The 20846-nt window shown below is 36.0% G+C and overlaps 1 protein-coding gene across 12 annotated transcripts in view; it reads left to right on the top strand.

Moving 5' to 3' along the window:
* The window catches only part of LOC127860548 (uncharacterized), a 109099-nt gene extending 89722 nt beyond the window's left edge, over nt 1–19377 (top strand). For all 12 annotated transcript variants that reach the window (XM_052398668.1, XM_052398665.1, XM_052398670.1 and 9 more), the window contains 14 exons: nt 646–760; nt 1558–1705; nt 2707–2869; nt 3999–4113; nt 5291–5438; nt 8600–8756; nt 9120–9237; nt 11575–11719; nt 12544–12703; nt 13695–13839; nt 14156–14318; nt 14912–15089; nt 17011–17125; nt 18680–19377. In XM_052398668.1, coding sequence (XP_052254628.1) covers nt 646–760; nt 1558–1705; nt 2707–2869; nt 3999–4113; nt 5291–5438; nt 8600–8756; nt 9120–9237; nt 11575–11719; nt 12544–12703; nt 13695–13839; nt 14156–14318; nt 14912–15089; nt 17011–17125; nt 18680–18963 — 2154 coding nt within the window. In that variant the 3' untranslated portion in view covers nt 18964–19377. The remainder of the gene's footprint in view (nt 1–645; nt 761–1557; nt 1706–2706; nt 2870–3998; nt 4114–5290; nt 5439–8599; nt 8757–9119; nt 9238–11574; nt 11720–12543; nt 12704–13694; nt 13840–14155; nt 14319–14911; nt 15090–17010; nt 17126–18679) is intronic.
* Nucleotides 19378–20846: the final 1469 nt, after the last annotated feature.

The raw sequence follows: 20846 nt of genomic DNA, 5'->3' as shown, positions 1-20846 counted from the left end.
TCTAAATATAGAAATAAATATACTAGACATCCCTAATTTAGAAGGATGGGTTAGTCCACTAGGCATAAATGGGTTAGGAAATCGTTGTATCAACTAATAATTCACACTTTACATTTGTACACAAAAAGAACATTCAACATTCATGTCAATGCATTAAAATGTTTGACGGAACAAGTTCAAATATTAAATTGAATTGTATATTACTTCCCGACGGTCTTTCAAGTGCTTTTTAATAAATGATTGGTGTATCTGAGAGATTTAGTTCTACGTTTATAGTTAGGTTCAAGTTAATTTGAATTTTTAAAATGTATTTAAGCAAATTATAAACTATAATTTAAAATGCACTTCAAAATATGTAAGAAACGTTTCATGTCCAGAGTATATAATTATTAATGACATATTATTAACTGACTATTATTTGATCACACCAATACTATTAACTGACTATTATCTGATCACATATTATTAACTGACTATTATCTGATCACATATTATTAACTGACTATTATCTGATCACATATTATTAACTGACTATTATTTGATCACATATTATTAACTGACTATTATTTGATCACATATTATTAACTGACTATTAATTGATCACACCAAAACACGTTAAATTATCGGCATGTGTTTTTTGTTTAGTTATTCCAGGACCACCTTATTATGTATGCAGAGCGGGCCATCGATTCTTTCCAAGACGGGGAAACATTCTCGACCGCAGACGGCGCAATATTGACCGTGAAGAAGATTCAAAATGGTATACGGATGAGCCTTTTCCTGCGAAAAAGGACCTAATGCACCTGCGTAAAGTATTGTCAGGGGTTAGCCCGCGCAGTCGCACAGGCTAATCAGGGACGACACTTTCCGCTAGTATGTACTTTATCTTTTAAACAATGTCTCTTCTTTAAAAAAAATCCAATTAATAGGGAAGTTGTTTTCATAGATAAGCCTGTGCGGACTGCAAGGCTAATCTGGGACGACACTTAAGGCACATGCATTAAGCTCGGTTGTTGTTGCGATCTCTCACTGGTTTTTACTGTTTATGTATGATAATAAGCAATAAACGAAACGATTATTTGCATTTTGATCATAAATGAATATGTACACATATTTTTACATATCTTTATGTATAAAGAGTTGGTATTTTAATTGCTTATAATACAAGACCCACCATTTAATTTCGTACCGAACTGTACATTTTATTATCATAGACTGAAGGAAAAAACACCAGTCGCAAAAACAGTTACGGTTGAGAGACACGTATTTTAAAATAGATTTGATTGTAATTAAACTGTTATCACGTATTATAGTTATGCATTTCCTATCTACATGAAATAATTATAGCTTGAAGGACTTGATTATTTATATACTAATATACCCGGAAGTCATGGGTTCGATCTCCACTTTATAAGCATTATTTAGTCCTCCCCCAAAGTCACCAACTACATTTATCCAGGAACTTAATAGAGAGCGTTTCAGTAAGCCTACGTCTTATGATGCAATGGAGCTAAACATAGGTTTACACTAAAACCATATTCTCCTCTACTCCTTCAGTCGTATACGTGGAAGGCGGTGGTGTCCGTGCCAAGGTGACCACTCCGGATATCGGCTGCACCAACGGCGTCATACATCTCGTCAACAGTGTTCTCTTCCAGCGTGACTTCACCATCTGGGACGCAATCATAGGCATCAACCAGCTGAGGTCAGTGCTTTATTTGCGAAAAAGTATCTCCCTATTGGTGCAAACAGGTACCATTTGCCTTCTTATTTCAATGTCACATGGTACCTTTGTGCACCAATTTGGTTGTATGCGCTGTAAGCATGTTTCATGTTTCCAGTGTTGTACATCGCTTTCTTAACTGCGTTAATGTGTACGCTATTTACGCTCGATTTGTCATTGTCGGCTCGGGTACTACTTACAAGTACCCAGAGTGCTCTTAAGTATACTACAATGTTCCACTGGTACGGAAAATATGCTTAACAGTTCCCGAGAATACAAACACTAAATAAGTCGTTGTCGGCTATTTTTGTGTTGGTATTATGTTCATGTTTATGTCAATATTCTGCAAAATGGCCTCTACATTATTGAAACTTATACTGAAAAAAGCATGTTGATGAATGTTTTTTGGAGTAATGTTTAACATCGGATTATTGACGGGAATAAAACTCGGGTACAGTCTAATATAGGCCGGATACATTTAAGTATATTTTTCGTACCCGATGTACATTGTTGTATACTTAAGAGTACCCGGGGTATTTATAATTAGTGCTCGAGCCTACAATGATCAATCGAGCGCTATTAACTTGTGTTGTGTTTGTGTGCTGTAAGATCCAATAAAGAGAATATCTCTACGTGTTCTGAAATTGTGAGCCGCATAAAAACGTGTGAAACTTCTTATGGTTTACATTGTCCGTTCCAAAGCGATGACTTCAGTTTTATTCACGTGTATGTGTGTATGTGGCTTGTTTTTGTCCCGTGTCAAAAACATTTATTTGCTGTGTCAGGTAGTTTTGAAATCGGTTACTTGCCTTAAATAAAGGAACTTACGTGTTGATATGTTTTTATTCCTGTTGCTGCAGTTTCAGATTCTTTACCTTCGAAGCTAAGCATACAAACTACTGTAAGTGAACTAGATATTGAGATTTAATCACTTTATGTCTATTGCTTCGATAAAATAAAGAATACTGACTGTGTTGTTATAGCAAAATGAAGCAATTGATTAGCAAGAACCAGGACCTAATGGCGACATTGAGCGCTACAAGAAATGGACCCATGACGGTGTTCCTGATTAGCGACGCTGCCTTGAACAAAATCCCTAGCGACACGTTCGAACAATTTACGTCCAACTACAATTTGATACTCGACGTAAATGCGCATAGATATTGTATTGTTTGAGTATTGTATTCCACTGGACAATAATGCATTAAGCTTTCTGTGTGAACACGCGTAATTTAAGGATGAAGTTAAACTGTGTGTTTACATTTTGCTAACAAGTCAAACTCTTTACAAGCGATTATAATTATACAACAGTGTCATGTTTTCGAATCGTGTACGTTTACTTCTTTTGTTTTGCTTTAATAATTTAAGTTAATTAAGTACATTTCTGTATTGCTTATTTTCAATATGGTGTTTAACAATGGCAAAAGATGCATTAAATACGATGCATCAATTTTATTGAAGTTGACCACATTGCAACAAACATGTGTATTGAAGACACAATATGAGACGATATAAAAAGTATCATCATGTTGTTACCCAGCCAGAAAAATCTTGACCATGGGGATTGAACCCGGGAACCCCAGGTTCTTAATCAGTTAGACACTCTATCACATCGCTATAAAAGCTGGCTCATATAGCAAGGCAGTATAAGCTCTCCTTTGTACGGAATCCGAATAGTGTCATCTATAATCTCGCCCTTCTTTCAACGAGGACGACACTAGACACACGAAGTGATACACGATATTTTTCGCGACAGTCGCGGCGATGCACGATATTGTTCGCGACAGTCGCGGCGACGCACGATAGTTTGCGCGACAGTCGCGGCGACGCACGATATATTGAGCACGATATTTCGCCTTTTGGGCTACCTACACAAGGGCGTCGCCGCGACTGTCGCGCAAAGTATCGTGCTTCGCCGCGACTGTCGTGCAATATATCGTGCGTCGCCTCAACTGTCGTGTATCGCTTCGTGTGACGTGTCTCGCGTTCAAAGGGCGACGCACGAAACGCGAAGCGACGCATGATATTTTATTATTCGAATATCGCCCATATAATCCGAATCTCGTGTATCGCGGTCTAATTTCAGACCGCAACATTAGAAACACGAAGCGATACTCAATATTTTGCGCGATAGTCGGAGCGACGCACAATATTTGTACTTTTAAAATAGTTTCGCCCTTGATGAAAGAAGGGCGAGATTATAGATGACACTTTCCGGATTCCGTACCTTATACCTAACCCTACTACAGTTTTAAATGTATTTTCTCTGATTTAGGCGCTGCATGGATCGATTGCACCCGGGGTTATCCTGAGCTCCACCCAAATAACGGGCGAGATGGAGGTACCTACGTTAGCGGGCAAAACTATCACACTGCATCCAACCGAGACAGGTATTGTCTTAGACATAGCAAAATAAGAAAATAGTAGTTCAATACTCAGATATACCATGAATTTGAGCTGGTATATAATTGTAAATGATTTAGGTCATTGCATATTAAACACACTTTACATGAGTGTTATAAAGTCAAATGGCTTTATTTTGAAAACCTGTGTTATTCGATAAACGGTATCAGTTTTAGACAATAAAGATTTCCAATCTATACAGTTTGCAAGAATCATCTATTTAGCCTATGTTGTGATAGAAGCAAACCTTTAGATGTATTTGACTAAATGTATCGTTCATGTCAAATTAAGGTTTGTACAATATAGGGTTTACTTATTGGATGATAATGACTTACGCACACGTTGGTTATTGGGAATGTCATTGAAATTATATCTATTGCCGATGGTATTGAACTTGTGGCAATTGAAATTTTGCTATTGACCACGTCATGGAAATTATGGCTATTGAGCATGCCATTGAACATTTTCATGGCTATTGATCATGCAATTTAACTTATGGGGATTGGCAACATCATTTATATTATAACTATTGACACTGGCATTGAAAGTATGGCTATTGACAATGGAATTGAAGTTATAGCTATGAAGAAGGTCATTGAAATTATGGCTATTGCCCATGTCAATGAAATAACTGATATAACTGAGCATGCATTTGAAACTATGGCTATTCAGCATGTCATTGAAATTATTGCTATTAACAATAGCATTGGTATTATAGCAATTGACAGTGGCATTGAAAGTATGGCTATTTACAATACAATTGAAATTATGGCTATTGGCAATATAATTGAAATTATGGCTATTGAGCATGCCATTGAAATTATGGCTATTGAGTATGCCATTGAAATTATGGCTATTGAGCATGCCATTGAAATTTCGGCTATCGAATATGCCATTGAAATTATGGCTATTGACAATGACTTTTTTTAATTATGGCTATTGACAATGACATTGAAAGTATGGCTATTGAGCATGCAATTGAAATTTTGACTATTGGTAATATAATTAATATTATAAACGACAATAGCATTGAAAGAATCTTAATTAAAAATGACATTGAAATTATGGCTATTGAATGTGTCATTAACATTGACAAAGGCTTTGAACTTCTATGAACTTATTTGTCACTTTCAATCGTTGACTGGTTTGCAATTGCCCTTCCAGGTTTGTTCATAATCGGAAGTCGGATTCGAGCTGATGTAGTTATCGAGGACATCTGGTGTTCTAATGGCGTCTTACATATCACAGATAACCTTCTGCACCTTCCGACCAGGAACATTGTGAACGAAATGGCGGTGCAACCCGGACTTGGGTACGCTAATTATGTTGAAAACAATACTAGTAATTGTGACTACAATGTTTTCGTTATTCTACGAACAAATATGCTGTCAAGCAATCCATTTTAAAAGCACACTGGTTACGTAGTCATGATCATGTGATCATAAAGTCAGTGAGGCTAGTGTACATTGCATTTTGACGGGTTACGTTTTCATGATTGTGTGATCATTACGTCAGTGAGGCTATTGTACATTGTATATTGACGGGTTACGTATTCATGATCGTGTGATCATAACGTCAGTTAATAATAATAATAATAACAAAACCTTTATTTAAAGAAGATTTACTTGTTAAAAAATACATCAGATGAAATTACATAATATGCAATTTATATAATACATTTCTTATATCAACAAGGTCTTATAACATAATTCAATTTACAACAAATACATCATATTTCATCTTGAGCAATAAGAACAAAACATAAATATTCATATGCATGTACACGTACAATGATATATATCATAATTTAAAACAAATGGCATTTATAAAACTACAATTACCATTTATGCAAGAACAGTATTTACACATCAAATTAAGGTTATTTACTAAAAAATAACATGAAGCATGTTCAGTTTATTTCATTAGGTGTGGTAGAAAGATAAGCTTTTATTTTTTTCTTAAATGTCATTTAATTGTTTGGTTGACGTATAGATTGCGGTAATAAATTCCAAATATTTGTGCTAGAAAATTCAAACGATCGTTTGAATTTTTTTTATTCTGGTATTCGCATTAGCCTTAAATCCCTCTTTTCGCAAGATCGCAAGTTAAAATGATTATTTTGTGAAGGTGTTAAAAGGTCACGTATGTATGTTGGGGTTTGATTGTGAAATGATCTAAATACAAAAACTGACGTGAAATAGTGTTTACGCCGTTTGAAAGTCAACCATTATAGATCTTTAAATAGGGTTTTTGAATTGGTGAATTGGTGTTGTACTTTTTATTTACACTATGTGCAATACAACGCTTTTGTATTGTTTTTACTATTCTATTAATTTCCGTTTTGGCTGCTGAACTCTATGTAACGAAATCGGATATAGGTGACATATAACCATTATAGAAGAGTTTACGCATGTCAAGGGTTAAATATGGTTTTATTTTTTGCAGAAGAAACATTCGAGACGACATTTTTTAACAAACGCTGTTAATGTGTAGTTTCTAGGATAAAGTATTGTCAATATAAAGGCCAATAAGTTTTTGACAATTTACTGTTTTGATCACCGTATCTGAAATTTTAAGTTTTAGATTCGTTAATTGTTGAGCTTTCCGTTTCGACCCTAATACCATACAAGTAGTTTTTAGTGGATTAATAATCATGTTATTAGTTTTGCACCATTCGTTTGCAATGGAAAGATTTGTTTGTAGATTAGTTTGAACTGTTTGAATATTTGTTCCCACAGTGTATCATCCGCAAACATTGCAGAATTACATGTAAGATTTAATAAAGATCATTAACATAATAAAGAATTAGGATAGGTCCCAAAATAGATCCTTGGGGAACACCAGCAATGATGCTTTTACAAGTAGAGGAAGTGTTTTCTGCTTTGATATACTAAAATCGATTGTGGACATATGAAGAAAATAGGTCGCATGACCTATCATTAAAATGATAGTTTTAATTTGTATTAAAGAACCCTATGGTCGACAAGATCAAATGCTTTTTTTAAATCCACTAAAATTGTACCTACCAGATTTCCATTATCTATTTGTTTAAGCCATGAATCAACTATTTTAATCAATGCTGTTTGACAAGAATGATATTTGCGAAAACCCGACTGAGTTTTGTTTAATAGACCTGTAGATTCTAGATATATATGCAATTGTTTAGCTATATGCTTTTCAAATATTTTAGATATAGTAGGTAAAAGTGATATTGGTCTATAATTATTAGGATCTTCTACCGATCCCCACTTGTACAAAGGTGTAACGTTTGCAATTTTAAGCATGTCTGGAAAGGTTCCATGTGATATACAGTTATTTATAAGAGCAGTGATTGGTCGTATTATGAATTCTTTGCAGAGTTTAATAATGCAGGGCCCGATACCATCAGCCCCAGCAGATTTGTTTGAATGTAATTGATCAATTAAAGTACCAACTTCTAATGAAGTACTAGTAATAAACTGAACAGAGAAATGCTAAGAATCTAGCTTAGCATCTAGATATGTTTTTAGAGAGTTGAAATCGTGTTCAGTAAATTCAGTCTTTTTAATAAGATTCGAGAAGTCATTTTGAAAATATATTTTATTAAATTTGTTAAAACATCTGTACTTAGTAATTTTATGATCGTCTGTCTACACGATTTTACCTTAGAGGCTTAATGTGAAAACTACTGGGTAATGGTCACTTATGCATATTTTTGGTGTGATAACCTCATTAATGTTGTCATATTTTGAATACAAATGGTCTAATATAGATGATGAGCGCTCAGTAACTCTTGTTGGAAAAGACACACGTTGTTTTAAATTAAAATCAGTGATAAGTTTTTCCCATTTCTTATTGTTAAATACGTTTTGGCTTAAACATTGAAAATTAAAATCCCCTGTCGAATGCAAATTACAATCTCCCATGTCTGCTTTATTTAATTGTAAATCAAATGAGGCAATCCAAGATTGAGGGCTATTTGGTGGGCGATAAACAAAGTAAATTAGATATGGTTTGTACTTTAAATTTAGTGAGGCTATTGTACATTGTATATTTACGGGTTACGTATTCATTATCATGTGATCATTACGTCAGTGAGGCTATTGTACATTTTATATTGACGGGTAACGTTTTCATGATCGTATGATCATTACGTCAATGAGGCTATTTTACATTGTATATTGACGGGTTACGTATTCATGATCATGTGATCATTACGTCAATGAGGCTATTGTACATTGTATATTGTACCAAAATGATACTGTTATGAGTCATTTCGGTAGCGTTTCTTTAGTGAAGAAGCTGAAATGTTGCGTTAATCAATTATGATATCCTTAATAGGGGCGTTATTAATATGACATTGTCTTAAAACTAAAAGTGTGAGTTCTTTGTTATTTACTGAATTGCGAGGTTACTTAAAGTTTCGAAAAGTATTAACACGTTTTATTTTTTAAGAACAGAAGTATTTAACAACGTTTGTTTGTTTTTCTTAAGGGTTATGGCGGGAATTATCGATGTCATTCCGTCTCTGAAACAAATCCTTCAGGACACGAGTAAAACGTTCACCATGTTCGTTCCCAGTGACGACGCGTTCACACTGCTACCCACCCATCGGGCTCAGAAGCTGCAAGACCCCATCTTACTGCAACATGTTCGAATACTTCTAACATTCATAACTATATCGATCTATGGAATATTGTTGCTATATCTTTGCGAAAACTGATTTTTGAGTTTATTAGTTAGACTACATAGCGGTAAATATGCATGTGTCAACTGCCCATATTTTGTTCCAAAACTATTTAAAAATCTCAATGAAACCAACATATGAGTGCAAAAAAATATGAATGCATATGTAAATCTACAATGCTTCGTAATTACTTTTGCGCATTATGTATCAATTAAATAGTCCGCACAGGCTAATCGTCCCTGATAAGCCTGCGCTGACTTCACAGTCTAATATTGCTCGACACTTTACGCACATGCATTAAACCCCGTATTATGCTTTTTATTTCAGATCGTTCGCTCACATGTTATTTTAGGCTCTTCATATTTCCTGGAGCAGTTACGTGATTACTCGAAATTTTCATCTCTGACAGGCGATCCGCTCTTTGTTCTACGTGAACAAGAGAAAGGTAATAGCATGTGTACGAAATTGCATATGTCTATTCACCAGTAAAACATTACACGTGTCTCATTAGTTGGAGCTATAGCGAATAAACATACAAACATTAATAGCATGTTACTTCTAATCCTTGTACCAGATGAAAATCGATAGTATAACAACGATCGTATAATTTTAAGCTGAAAATATCTCTATTTCTAGATCAGATTTTGGTTTTTCCAAAAATTGGTGAATATATTTTTGTCAACTACGGAAAGATAAAATCATAAAATGAACTTTTTTATAATTATTAATGGGAAAAGGGAGGAAATAATAGGATAAAGAGAATATTATGTGAGTTTTGGATAATGATCATGGTTCTAAGTATCGGATGATAAAATTGATCTTTATCCAAAATTCACATAATTTTCTTTATATTTACTTTTGTGTTTATCGAGTTTAGTCAGCAACTCAAGACTTAAAGCTCTTAAACGGACTTAAATAAAGTAAATGGTATATATAATCTCTCAAAATACGTCTGCTGATTATATGGAAATTTCACAAATGTATTGATGATTACAAATATAAGCACATAACTAGCTGCATAATTCATTAGCTTCATTAAAGAAATGAGTTTAGAAAATCGCATGTGTAATGTCATCATGGAAACTCTTGAAACAGCCAATAACTTACCCGGGTTAAAATTATGTCTGTATTAGTGAGCTAAGGGTTCTTGATTTTAGTCAGCATTTCATCGTAACGAGTGTCTGACTTATTGAGCTATAGTTTCGTCATTTTGTCCAGCATTGTTTGGTAACGAGTGTCTGAATTATTGCGCTATAGGTTCGTCATTTTGACACGCATTGGTTGGTAAAGAGGGTCTGTATTAGTGAGCTATAAGTTCGTCATTGAGGCCATAATTTTTAGTAACGATTGTCTTAATTAGTAAGCTATAGGTACGTCATTGCGGCCTGATTTTTTCGCAACGAGGTTCTGAATTAGCGAGCATTAGGCTTGTTATTGTTGACAGAATGTTTCGTGACGAGTGTCTGTATTTGTGAGCTATAGGTTCGTCATTGTGACCAGAATTGTTAATAACGAGTGTCTGTTTAAGTGAGCTATAGGTTCGTCATTGCGACCGGAATTGTTTGTAACGAGTGTCTGACTTAGTGGGCTATATATTTGTCATTTTGGCCAGCATTTGTTGGTAACGAGTGTCTGTATTAGTAAGCTATAGGTTCGTCATTTTTTTCCAGCATTTGTTGGTAACAAGCGTCTGTATTAAGGAGCTATATGCTCATCTTTTTCTCCACCATTGGTTGGTAACAAGAGTCTGTATAAGTGAGCTATAGGTTCGCCATTTTGTCCAGCATTGGTTGATAACGAGTGTCTGTATTAGTGAGTTAAAGGTTCGTCATTTTGTCTAGCATTTGTTGGTAACGAGTGTCTGTATAAGTGAGCTGTAGATTCGTCAAAGTGGCCAGAATGTTTCGTAACGAGCGCATGAATTAGTGAGCTATATGTTCGTCATTTTGTGCAGAATATTTCGTAACGAGTGTCTTAATTAGTAAGCTATAGGTTTGTAATTTTGTCCAGCATTTGTTGGTACCGAATGTCTGTATTAGTGAGCTATGGGTTCGTCATTTTGTCCAGCATTTGTTGGTAACGAGTGTCTTAATTAGTAAGCTATTGATTCTTAATTTTTGCCAACATTTGATGGTAACGAGTATCTCACTGAGTGAGTTATAGGTTTGTCATTTTGACCACCATTTTTCGTAACGTGTGTCTGTATTAGTGAGCTATAGGTTCGACATTTTTACCAGAAGTTTTCGTAACGAGTGTCTGTATTAGTGAGCTATAGGTTTGTCATTGTGACCAGAATGTTTCGTAACGTGTGACCGTATTAGTGAGCTTTAGGTTCGTCATTGTGGCCCGCTTTTGTTGGTGACGAGTGTCTGTATTAGTGAGCTATAGGTTCGTAATTATTGCCAACAATTTTAATAACGAGTGTAAGAATTATTGAGCTTTAGGTTCGTCATTGTGAACAGATTTTTTCGTAACGAGTGTCTGTATTAGTGAGCAATTGGTCCGTCATTGTGGTCAGTATTTGTTGGTAACGAGTGTCTGTATTAGTGAGCTATAAGTTCGTCATTTTGGCCAGTGGTTTTAGTAACGGGTGTCTGTATAAGTGAGCTATAGGTATGTCATTTTGGCCAGAAATTGGTGGTAACAAGTGTCTATATAAGAGAGCTATATGTTCGTCATTTTGGTAAGAGGTTTTCGTAACGAATTTCTGAATAAGTGAGCTAAGGCTTCGTGAATGGCCGGCATGGTCTGGTAACGAGTTCTTGTATTCTTCATCTTTCAGTTTTCGCGGTCAGTTGCAATGTCCGTGGGAGCGTCATCAGGTCCGACATCCGCTGCAGTAACGGGATCATCCACGTGTTGGACACGCTGTTACAGTTTCCCTTCTGGACCGTCGCCGAAACCATTGAGAAAACCAACAACCTCTTGTACGCCATTTCTAGTTTAAAGTTTTCCATGTTAGTAAGCTCGATAGCACCGGAAGTTTATCGCTTATTGAACAAAATACTAGTATTGAGTCGTTTTTACGGGGTTCATTATTTCTTGGGCTCAATTGGTCGGCTCGGGTACTACAATGTAGTAACCCGGGTACTCTTTAATATACTATAATGTAGTAGCACGGATACTCTTAATTATACTACAAGGTAGTAACCCGGGTACTCTTAATTAAACTACAATGTTGTCACTCAGGTACTCTTAAGTTTAGTAAAATGTAGTGACCCCGTAGAAGAAAATGTGCATTAAGGCACCCTACCATACGCCAGGGTACTTTTAAGCACATTTTCCATGCCCCAGGTACTATGCAGTGTACTTAAGATTGCTCAGGGTACCAATACGTACTACCTTAGGCGACTATGACTATTCGAGCATTACTTGATTTCTTTGAAGAACGCTCCTAGCGCTAGGATCGCTGCCAGATACTCTCAACCGCTAGGTGGACATCACGCCACCGCGATACTTCAGGCGCCTTTTTCTATTTTATTGTGCATTTTTAGTTGTCAATTACTTTTCTAAAATTATTAATAAACTCATCAATGTACGGATGCCAAACATTTAAGCTCTTAAAGAACCTTATTATTTTAAGAACGTTCCTTCTTCGTGGTCTTAAAGCTTGTTCCTAAGTCTTATTTTAAGTCTTAAGTCTTAATATTTGGACTTAAGTGTTATTTTTTGAAATTAAGTCTTGTTCTTAGTCAAAAGTCTAGAAGTTGGTTGTTTGGTGAATACGGGGTATGGTTTGAAATCATTTCAGGCCCTTTCACGACATGATAATGAACGTGGATGACCTCTACACGTGGTCCAACTCGCACGACACGAATCTCACTCTGCTGGTTCCCAGTGCCAAGTTTATAGCAAGCCTCTCAAACTTCCACCGAAGTTACATAAGCGCGGAGCCAGACATGGATAGAAAGGTATGTTACATTACATTAGCATTTCGTGCCGTTACTTTAAACATATATATTTCATTTCAATTTTATTGAAAGCCTAAGACCTACTAAGACACTTTCGAATCCGTTTTCTGAGTACATCCAGCACATAATGTCTTTGATGCGATTTCGAGAAGACCTCCTCAGTTGGAATCAAACCGGGACCTTTTTATCGCTTGGCGGATATCAACCTTCGCGCGATTCCAACCAAATAACAAATGAATAGCAAATTTCACAGAACCTAATACTTATTACATAAACGAGAAGTCGGACCTAGGCATACTAGAAGTGCTAATATTTTATGCTAAACACGTTTAGTTGATATTTTTTCCAATCTAGCTAAGGCAATGAAAACGATGTTAATATTAAATGGTTAGTTGTCGTATAGATTCTGTGAATGCTATGTAATTGCATAGTCACTTATACATGTATCATGAAATGAAGAGTTAAAACTTTTGGAAAAAGTTTAAAACGTTCTTCAATGATTCATTATTAGACAAAAACACACGGCACAATAATTTATATGTGCCCGCTAGATACGAATAACGGCCCGCTCGCGACGTCGTTATGTTACTATTTATAGTAACAATATGAAATTTGGCTATTTAATTTCAGTGTACTGAAATTTATTGCTGCTGTGTGTCTTTAGGTCCGTTACAGACTTGCATATTATTATAAATCAAAATTCAAACGTATCATTGAGATGGTCAGTCTGTCATAGTTTCAAGAGCGGATTTTCTATAACCCATGTGCGTTAAGTGTCTTCCGAGATAAGCCCGTGAATGAGTCTACATTGGCTGATCGGGGACAAAAACTGTCCGCCTTAACTGGATTTTCGCAACGCAGAGAAGTCCTTTAAACGAATAATACAAAAAGTGTTATCCCTGACTGTAAACTGCACAGTCCAATCTGGGACGACACTTTACGCACACGCGAATCGGTAAAATAATATAACGTTATATTTTGCTTTTTTCAGTTATTCAACAGCCACGCACTGCCATCTATCACGTTAAATCAAGCGAACATGGACGCTATGTTCACTGGCAGCCGAGTGTTCTACACAGAGAATCGCTACAATACGACCTTCACCTTTGTTAATGTGGACCCTACCAATAGAACGGGTAAATATGTATTACTTTAAAACGGTAGCCTAAACACGAATTTGATATCAAACATATTTTTAAACTTTAGTTAAAAGATTTTTTTGTTGCGTCGTTGTAAAACTATTGCTTGTTTTTCCTTGATGAAGTATTAAGAAAATAAACACTTGTGGTTATTAAGTCAAAAAAGGTTATGAGTATGGAGAATACTGTGTTTTTTGTGTTTTAAATAACTTTCGCAGAAATTTCTTCGGTTGATATTCACCTCACGATGATTGTGGTTTATTTTGCAGTTATTATATCATAAATAACTTACACTATGCACACGATTTCACAGAAATTACTTCGGTTGATATCGGTTACACGAATCTCAGACGGTCTTTCGACCTGGTGCGTGACGGCATCGCGTGTAGTAACGGCATTATCTACGTCATCGACGGCTTCCTGAACTTCCCGCTGCATGACGCTCATTTTGAGTTGACGCATCAACCAGATATTAGGTATTGACAGCAATATTCAGCTAACGATCGTTCATGCATTCAACCGAAGCATTGTTGACATTATCGTCACCATCGTTACCGCCATCATTATCAAACAATTAGCTTATCATGACAAACATCATCCCCATAATGCTGAAATATAATTTTCACCAGGGAGATTAGATAATACTTCTACTTTTTATTATACTAATTATAATAATAACCACCCCCATTAACACCATCCGCATCCATAATATACTGTATCCAATCTTTTTATACGTTTCATGCATTTGGATGACATTAGGTAGCATCATCGTTACTATCATGATAAAATAATATCATGTGTGTGTGTTTGCGCCCGGCTCTGGGATGACGGGGATTAAAGTGCGTAAAGTGTCATCCCATATTTAGCCGTGCGAACTGCAGGGACGACACTTTCCACAAAAACTTGATTCTTGCAAAGAAGAGACTTTGAACGAAAAATACCATATAAGCGGAAAGGTTCCTTCCTGATAATCCCATGCGGACTGCACAAGCTAATTTGGGACGATGTTTTACCGCATGGATTAAGCCCCGTTGTCCGAAATTGAGGCTTATTTATATTTGTATTACAGTCTTGGAAGCGATCAGCTGCTGAAGCTCATTACGAGCGACACAGGTATCGATCTGACGTCATTGAAGACCATGTACACGGTGTTCGTGCCCTCGGACTCCTCGCTTGACCCCCAGCATCTCAGTAGGCTGGACCTGGAGTACATAAACACCAACCTCACTAAGGAGGCGAAGATGGCGGTACAGCCATTTGTTTTTCTTCTTTATCACGTACCCGTAATAGGCACTTTCCAATTGAGGACAATTTGCACAATTCATAAATGCCAAAAATAATTCCGCCCTCCCCACAAAAAATATAAAATGGCAATTCCGTTCCAAAAGTACAATATCAACAATTAAACAGATAAATTGCGCACTAAAATTGAACATTTCAGCAACAAGAACATGTACAATATTATGTAGGTGGGATTGTGCAATAACGTACCAAGCAATAAAGACGTCCTATATTTCCCAAACCGAAGATTTCACGATGCGAATTTTCCCAACTTCAGGTTTTTTCACGATCATTTTTCCTTTTAGGCTAAAAAAGCGTTGCGGTAAGAGTGAATCGCAATACAAGGCGCGTCACGCGAGAATGTGTCTTATGTCGTTTGCGCCCAGCGTACCTGGGATCACCACAGAGAGCAGAAAGTCAAATTTAGCGGCTCATATTGTAAAAATGATTTGCAGGATAGTAATTGCTGTAATCGTCTGCTAGTATGGTGCGATAATGGTGATTAATAAAATAAAACAATGGTTAAATGATTAAAGATGAAATCCTGTTGATCATGTTGATCACAACTGTTTGGTATATGGAATTATCTTACCATTCAGTCGCAATATTATCTTTGATAACACAGCATCAAAATGCTTAGCTACGAAGAAAACTTAGTTGGTATGAGCGTTTATTGGCCGATAATTTACTTATTCTGAATCTAACTTGACCGTAAACAAGACGTAACCTTACCTGACACTAGATATGACACTTAACTTGACACAAGAATAAACACTAGACCTAACACTTGACATGACATTCGACCTTACACTTGACCAGACACTGGACATTACACTGGACCTGACACTTGACCTGCCCTTGACCTTGCACTTGACCTGACACTCGACCTGACATTGGACCTTACATTTGACCTCACACTTGACCTGACATTGTACCTTACACTTGACCTGATACTTGACCTGATACTTGCCCTGACATTGGACCTTACACTGGACCCGACACTTGAACTGACATCGGACCTTACATTTGACCTGACACTTGACCTGACACTTGACCTGATATTGAACCTGACATTGAACCTTACACTTAACCTGACACTTGACTTGACATTGGACCTTACACTTGACCTGAAACTTGACCTGACATTGGAACTTACACTTGACCTAACCCTTGACCTGACATTTGACCTTACCCTAGACCTAACATTTGACCAAACAATGGACCTTTCACTTGACCCGACACTTGACCTGAACCTTACACTTGACCTGACATTGGGCCTTACACTTTACATGAACCTTACACTTGACTTGGCACTTGAACTGACATTGGACCTTTCACTTGACCTGACACTTGACCTGACACTATACACAGCACCTGATCTGACACTGGACCTGACATTGGACCTTGCACTAGACCATGCGGTAGACCTAGCACTAGACCTGATGCTAAACCTGACATTAGATTTTTGATTGCAATTAAGGACAGTATTTTACATGGTTATGCAAAATATTTAGACGTCTTAGTTCAATGTTTATTTGGCTGTTTTAGTAAACAAGGTTGTTTTTTGCCCGTAATAATGTCGTCGGGAATCAAGTTCGAAAACATAATTATTTCACTCACGAAATACAGCAATAATAACACTTTAAACGTGTTTCATAGAGCTTGTATTGACTATTGCCAACATACACATTATTTCATCGTTATTCACTATATCTTTTGTCAATTTGAATAGAAACCGATATACGCGTTTTTTTTCATCGCATCATATTAAAAGCTGTCGAATATTATAAATGTGTTTCATTTAAGACATCTGTACATATAAAGGACACAACTCTTAAACTAACTATTATTTGTTTACATGTGGTTTTCGTTGTATTGTTTGACTAGATCGTTCGCCGCCATATCGTCCCCAACCAAAAGGTGGATTACGACACCATCATCGACGGCTCCTTCAGCGCTTACGCAGGTAGCAGAAATATCACAGTGGTAGCTAGAACTGACGGTGAGTTGACTTTATATCACATCTATACATATAGCTAGAACTGACAGCCACTGACCATATCACATTGATAGCTAGAGCTGACGGTGAGTTGCCCCGTCACAGTGATACTTAGAACTGACTGTGATTGGCGACATCACAGTGATAGCTAGAACCGACAGTGAGTGGCCCCATCACAGTGATACCTAGAACTGACGGTGAGTGGCGACACCACAGTGATAGCTAGAACTGACGGTGGGTGGTCATGTCACAGTGATAGCTAGAACTGACGGTGAGTGGCCAAATCACAGTTATATAACTGACGATGAGTGACCATATCGCAGTGATAGCTAGAACTAACTGTAAGGGTCCATATCACAGTGATAGCTAGAACTGACGGTGAGTGACCATATCACAGTTATAGCTAGAACTGACGGTTAATGACCATATCACAATTAATAGATAGAACTGACAGTGAGTGGCCACATCACAGTGATAGCTAGAACTGAACGTGAATGACCATATCACAGTGATAGCTAGAACTGACGTTGAGTGACCATATCACAGTGATTGCTAAAGCTGAAGGTGAGTGACCATATCGCAGTGATAGCTAAAACTGATGTTGAGTGACCCTATTACAGTGATAGCTAGAACTGACAGTTAGTGTCGTCTGTATGATTTCATGAGCTTTTGTAGGACATTAGTCAATCTATTCTGCATTAAAAAGATCTGTGCATTGCCGTAGATTGGAGAAATTGCTGTAGCTAATTTATATCAATGTTTATATCGTTAATATAGAAGCATTTACACAACGTACTGATATGCAAACGTTTAGAATATTTTTACTTGTACAAGATTTCCTTGATAAATTGATTTAATATTAGTTTTATTTTCTCCGTATGGTACATGAATTTAGTTTGTAAAACGTCTGCGCCACATTAGTAGGCAAAACAAATTTATTTATACATGCAGTTTTTGTTTGTTTGTGTCAATGAACAAATTTCGTTATTATGTAGCATAAAACATGTACTAGACGAGATGCATAATTACACACAAAAATTAAATCAACTTCTGTAACCGCCTTGTTACCGTCATTGGAAAGCCTTGTTCGTTTAACCAGCCCTTAGTATCTATAGTATAACTTCCTAGTTAACACGTTTAAGCCTTAACATGATATCATGTGTCCATTTTCACCAGGGGCCAGGTTTATTAATCGTCGTATGGCATTACATTGATCCACCATTTTGGAAGAACATACTTATTACCTACATCCATAATTACTTTATTTTTTTTTATTCTTTTCAATTCGTTGGAAAAAATATTTATTTTACTTTAAGAAGACATTTATAATAAAAGATCTATATTTGAAAACTTAAAAAAATTGTTGTGAACATAAAGCTCATGAATTGAAAAAAGGAAGTCGGACAAACCGATTGGTTGTTATATATACGCATATAAAATCGCCCCCTTGGTGCAAAAAGGTGCGATTGAACTAAGAAGGCATATGGTTTCTTTTAGCACCAATGGCGCGAAATGTTATATCGGGTATACAGTTTATTATAAGCTATCTACTTTCAGGGTTTTATCTCCGTTGGGAGGACATCGAAGCCAAGATCGTCAAACCAAACATTTTAGCCATTAACGCAATAATACACGTGGTGGATCGGTTCCTCATGACGTCACCGTACCAGACCACCACACTTCCGCCACCGACATCGACGACAACTCAAAAACCTGTATCATCCGGTCATACTATCCACAGCTCAGTTCACGCCCATTATGCCCCATTAAATATTTATTTCGCGTATTTCATTTGTCTCGTGTGTTCACAAGTTGTCAAGTGTTTACAAGTCAGTAGATGATGCAGGTGAAATACTTTATTAATTGTTTCTTTTTTTCCTTGAAATACGTTGTGTTATATTTTGTTTTGTTGATGCATACTTGATTATGTATTATACTTTAATTTGTTCACGGTCCCTTTATTTCAAGAAACGATTGATTGTTTATTTTTGTTTGCTTGTTTATTTTTGCTTCCTGAACAAGTGTTAATATTGTGTTGCGATCAAACAATCGTCTTCCATTCCCTCGAATTGTTCAGATTGTGTTTTAATACTTATATTGTTTGAAATAAACATGTGTTCAATTATTTACCTATGAGTAATGTATTAGCAGCATGAAACATGTATTGTTTTAAAAGTATTTTGTGATTATGACATGTTTGACTGTTTGAACGATTTTAGTTATAAATATTAATACTAATAAACGATTTCCGGATGTTTTTGCGTTCGCGAGCTTCCAAACTAATTCCTCATGGACCTCTTCATTTACCTCTTATATATCAACGATGTACCCCAGTCTCTCTCCTATACAAATCTCAAATAAAATACAACACATTTTCTTACTCTTTGCTAATTAACAAAACAAGACATAAATAATGTTCCGTACATTTACTGTATTTGGCAAAGCATTCTTCTGTCTGCATCAAACATGACAAACCTCACAATAATAAAATAATTCAACAAATACATATCGAGAAACTGTATGTTATCTTCCTGAAAAAAACACATATCATTCATACACATATACGTTATCCGCATATTTTGTTGTTATCGGTTAACCAAAACCTAAATTATTATTAAAGCTCAAACATTCATTCACATTGTAATTGTAATTAAAATATAAACAAAAGAAAAGAGACACACACTTTTACCATGTCTTTATAGTTCGACTTTCAAAACAGAAGGACGGAAACTGTCAAACACAATCGATTTCCTCGTGCCCACTTTGAATGGGCCCAAACGTTCATATATATTGCATTATAAGAAAGTATTTTTTTCTGATTTGTAAACTCAAACGATAAACAAATATATTTGCGCATTTGATGACGTTAACTGTTAGCGAGATATCCTAACCGTTTTATCCAAGTCATTTAACAAATTCATATGCGTACACTGTGATCGTTTACCGAGATACTGAAGTTTAATAACATAGCATTAAACACCGATATGCCTATAATTAGAGGGAATTCGTTTGAAGTGAATTCTTAAAACCTAATACATAATTTTTTCGTAACATTAAATATCATTACACAATCTTTGTTTGCTATTTATTTAGTTTTGAGGTAAACGAAATATGAATAACATAACGTTATAAAAGATTAATTGTACAAATATAATGTATGATTATGTACTATATAAATGACCCACACTCTTTAATATTTGTTAGCCTGGTGAACTTCATATCGGTCGTTGTGGGGTTGGTAACCCGAATACCGGACGAATGTCCTATCTGTCAAAATAATGCATGAACCATTTTTGGAGTTGTCAACATTACGTTGTAACGAATGTCTGGGTTGTCAAAACGACGTATGAATCAATGTCCTCTGTTGTCCAAATTAGCGTATGAACCATTGCCCGGATACCTCGTCACCCAAAGAAATGTTGAAATGAACAACATTGACAGGTATCTTAAAACTCATAAAATACAAAATTTATTGTTGGTACATTGTTTCCAACAATTTTATTTAGATAAAACAGCATGAAAAATACACATACATGTTAAGCATGCAAGACTTCAAACAAGCAATTACAACAACGACTTAGCTTAAAACGTGTTTATTATGATTTAATGTTACACTTTGATATCACATTACATTACATTAGATTACAGAAGTTCATCAGATATTGCGTATTAGCATTATACATCGTCTTGTGTTCATATATCTGCGGTAGTTTAACACATGTAC

This window comes from Dreissena polymorpha, chromosome 15 (assembly GCF_020536995.1).
Source record: "Dreissena polymorpha isolate Duluth1 chromosome 15, UMN_Dpol_1.0, whole genome shotgun sequence".
In the NCBI taxonomy this organism is placed as follows: domain Eukaryota; kingdom Metazoa; phylum Mollusca; class Bivalvia; order Myida; family Dreissenidae; genus Dreissena; species Dreissena polymorpha.
This window is presented reverse-complemented; position numbering and strand designations above follow the sequence as displayed.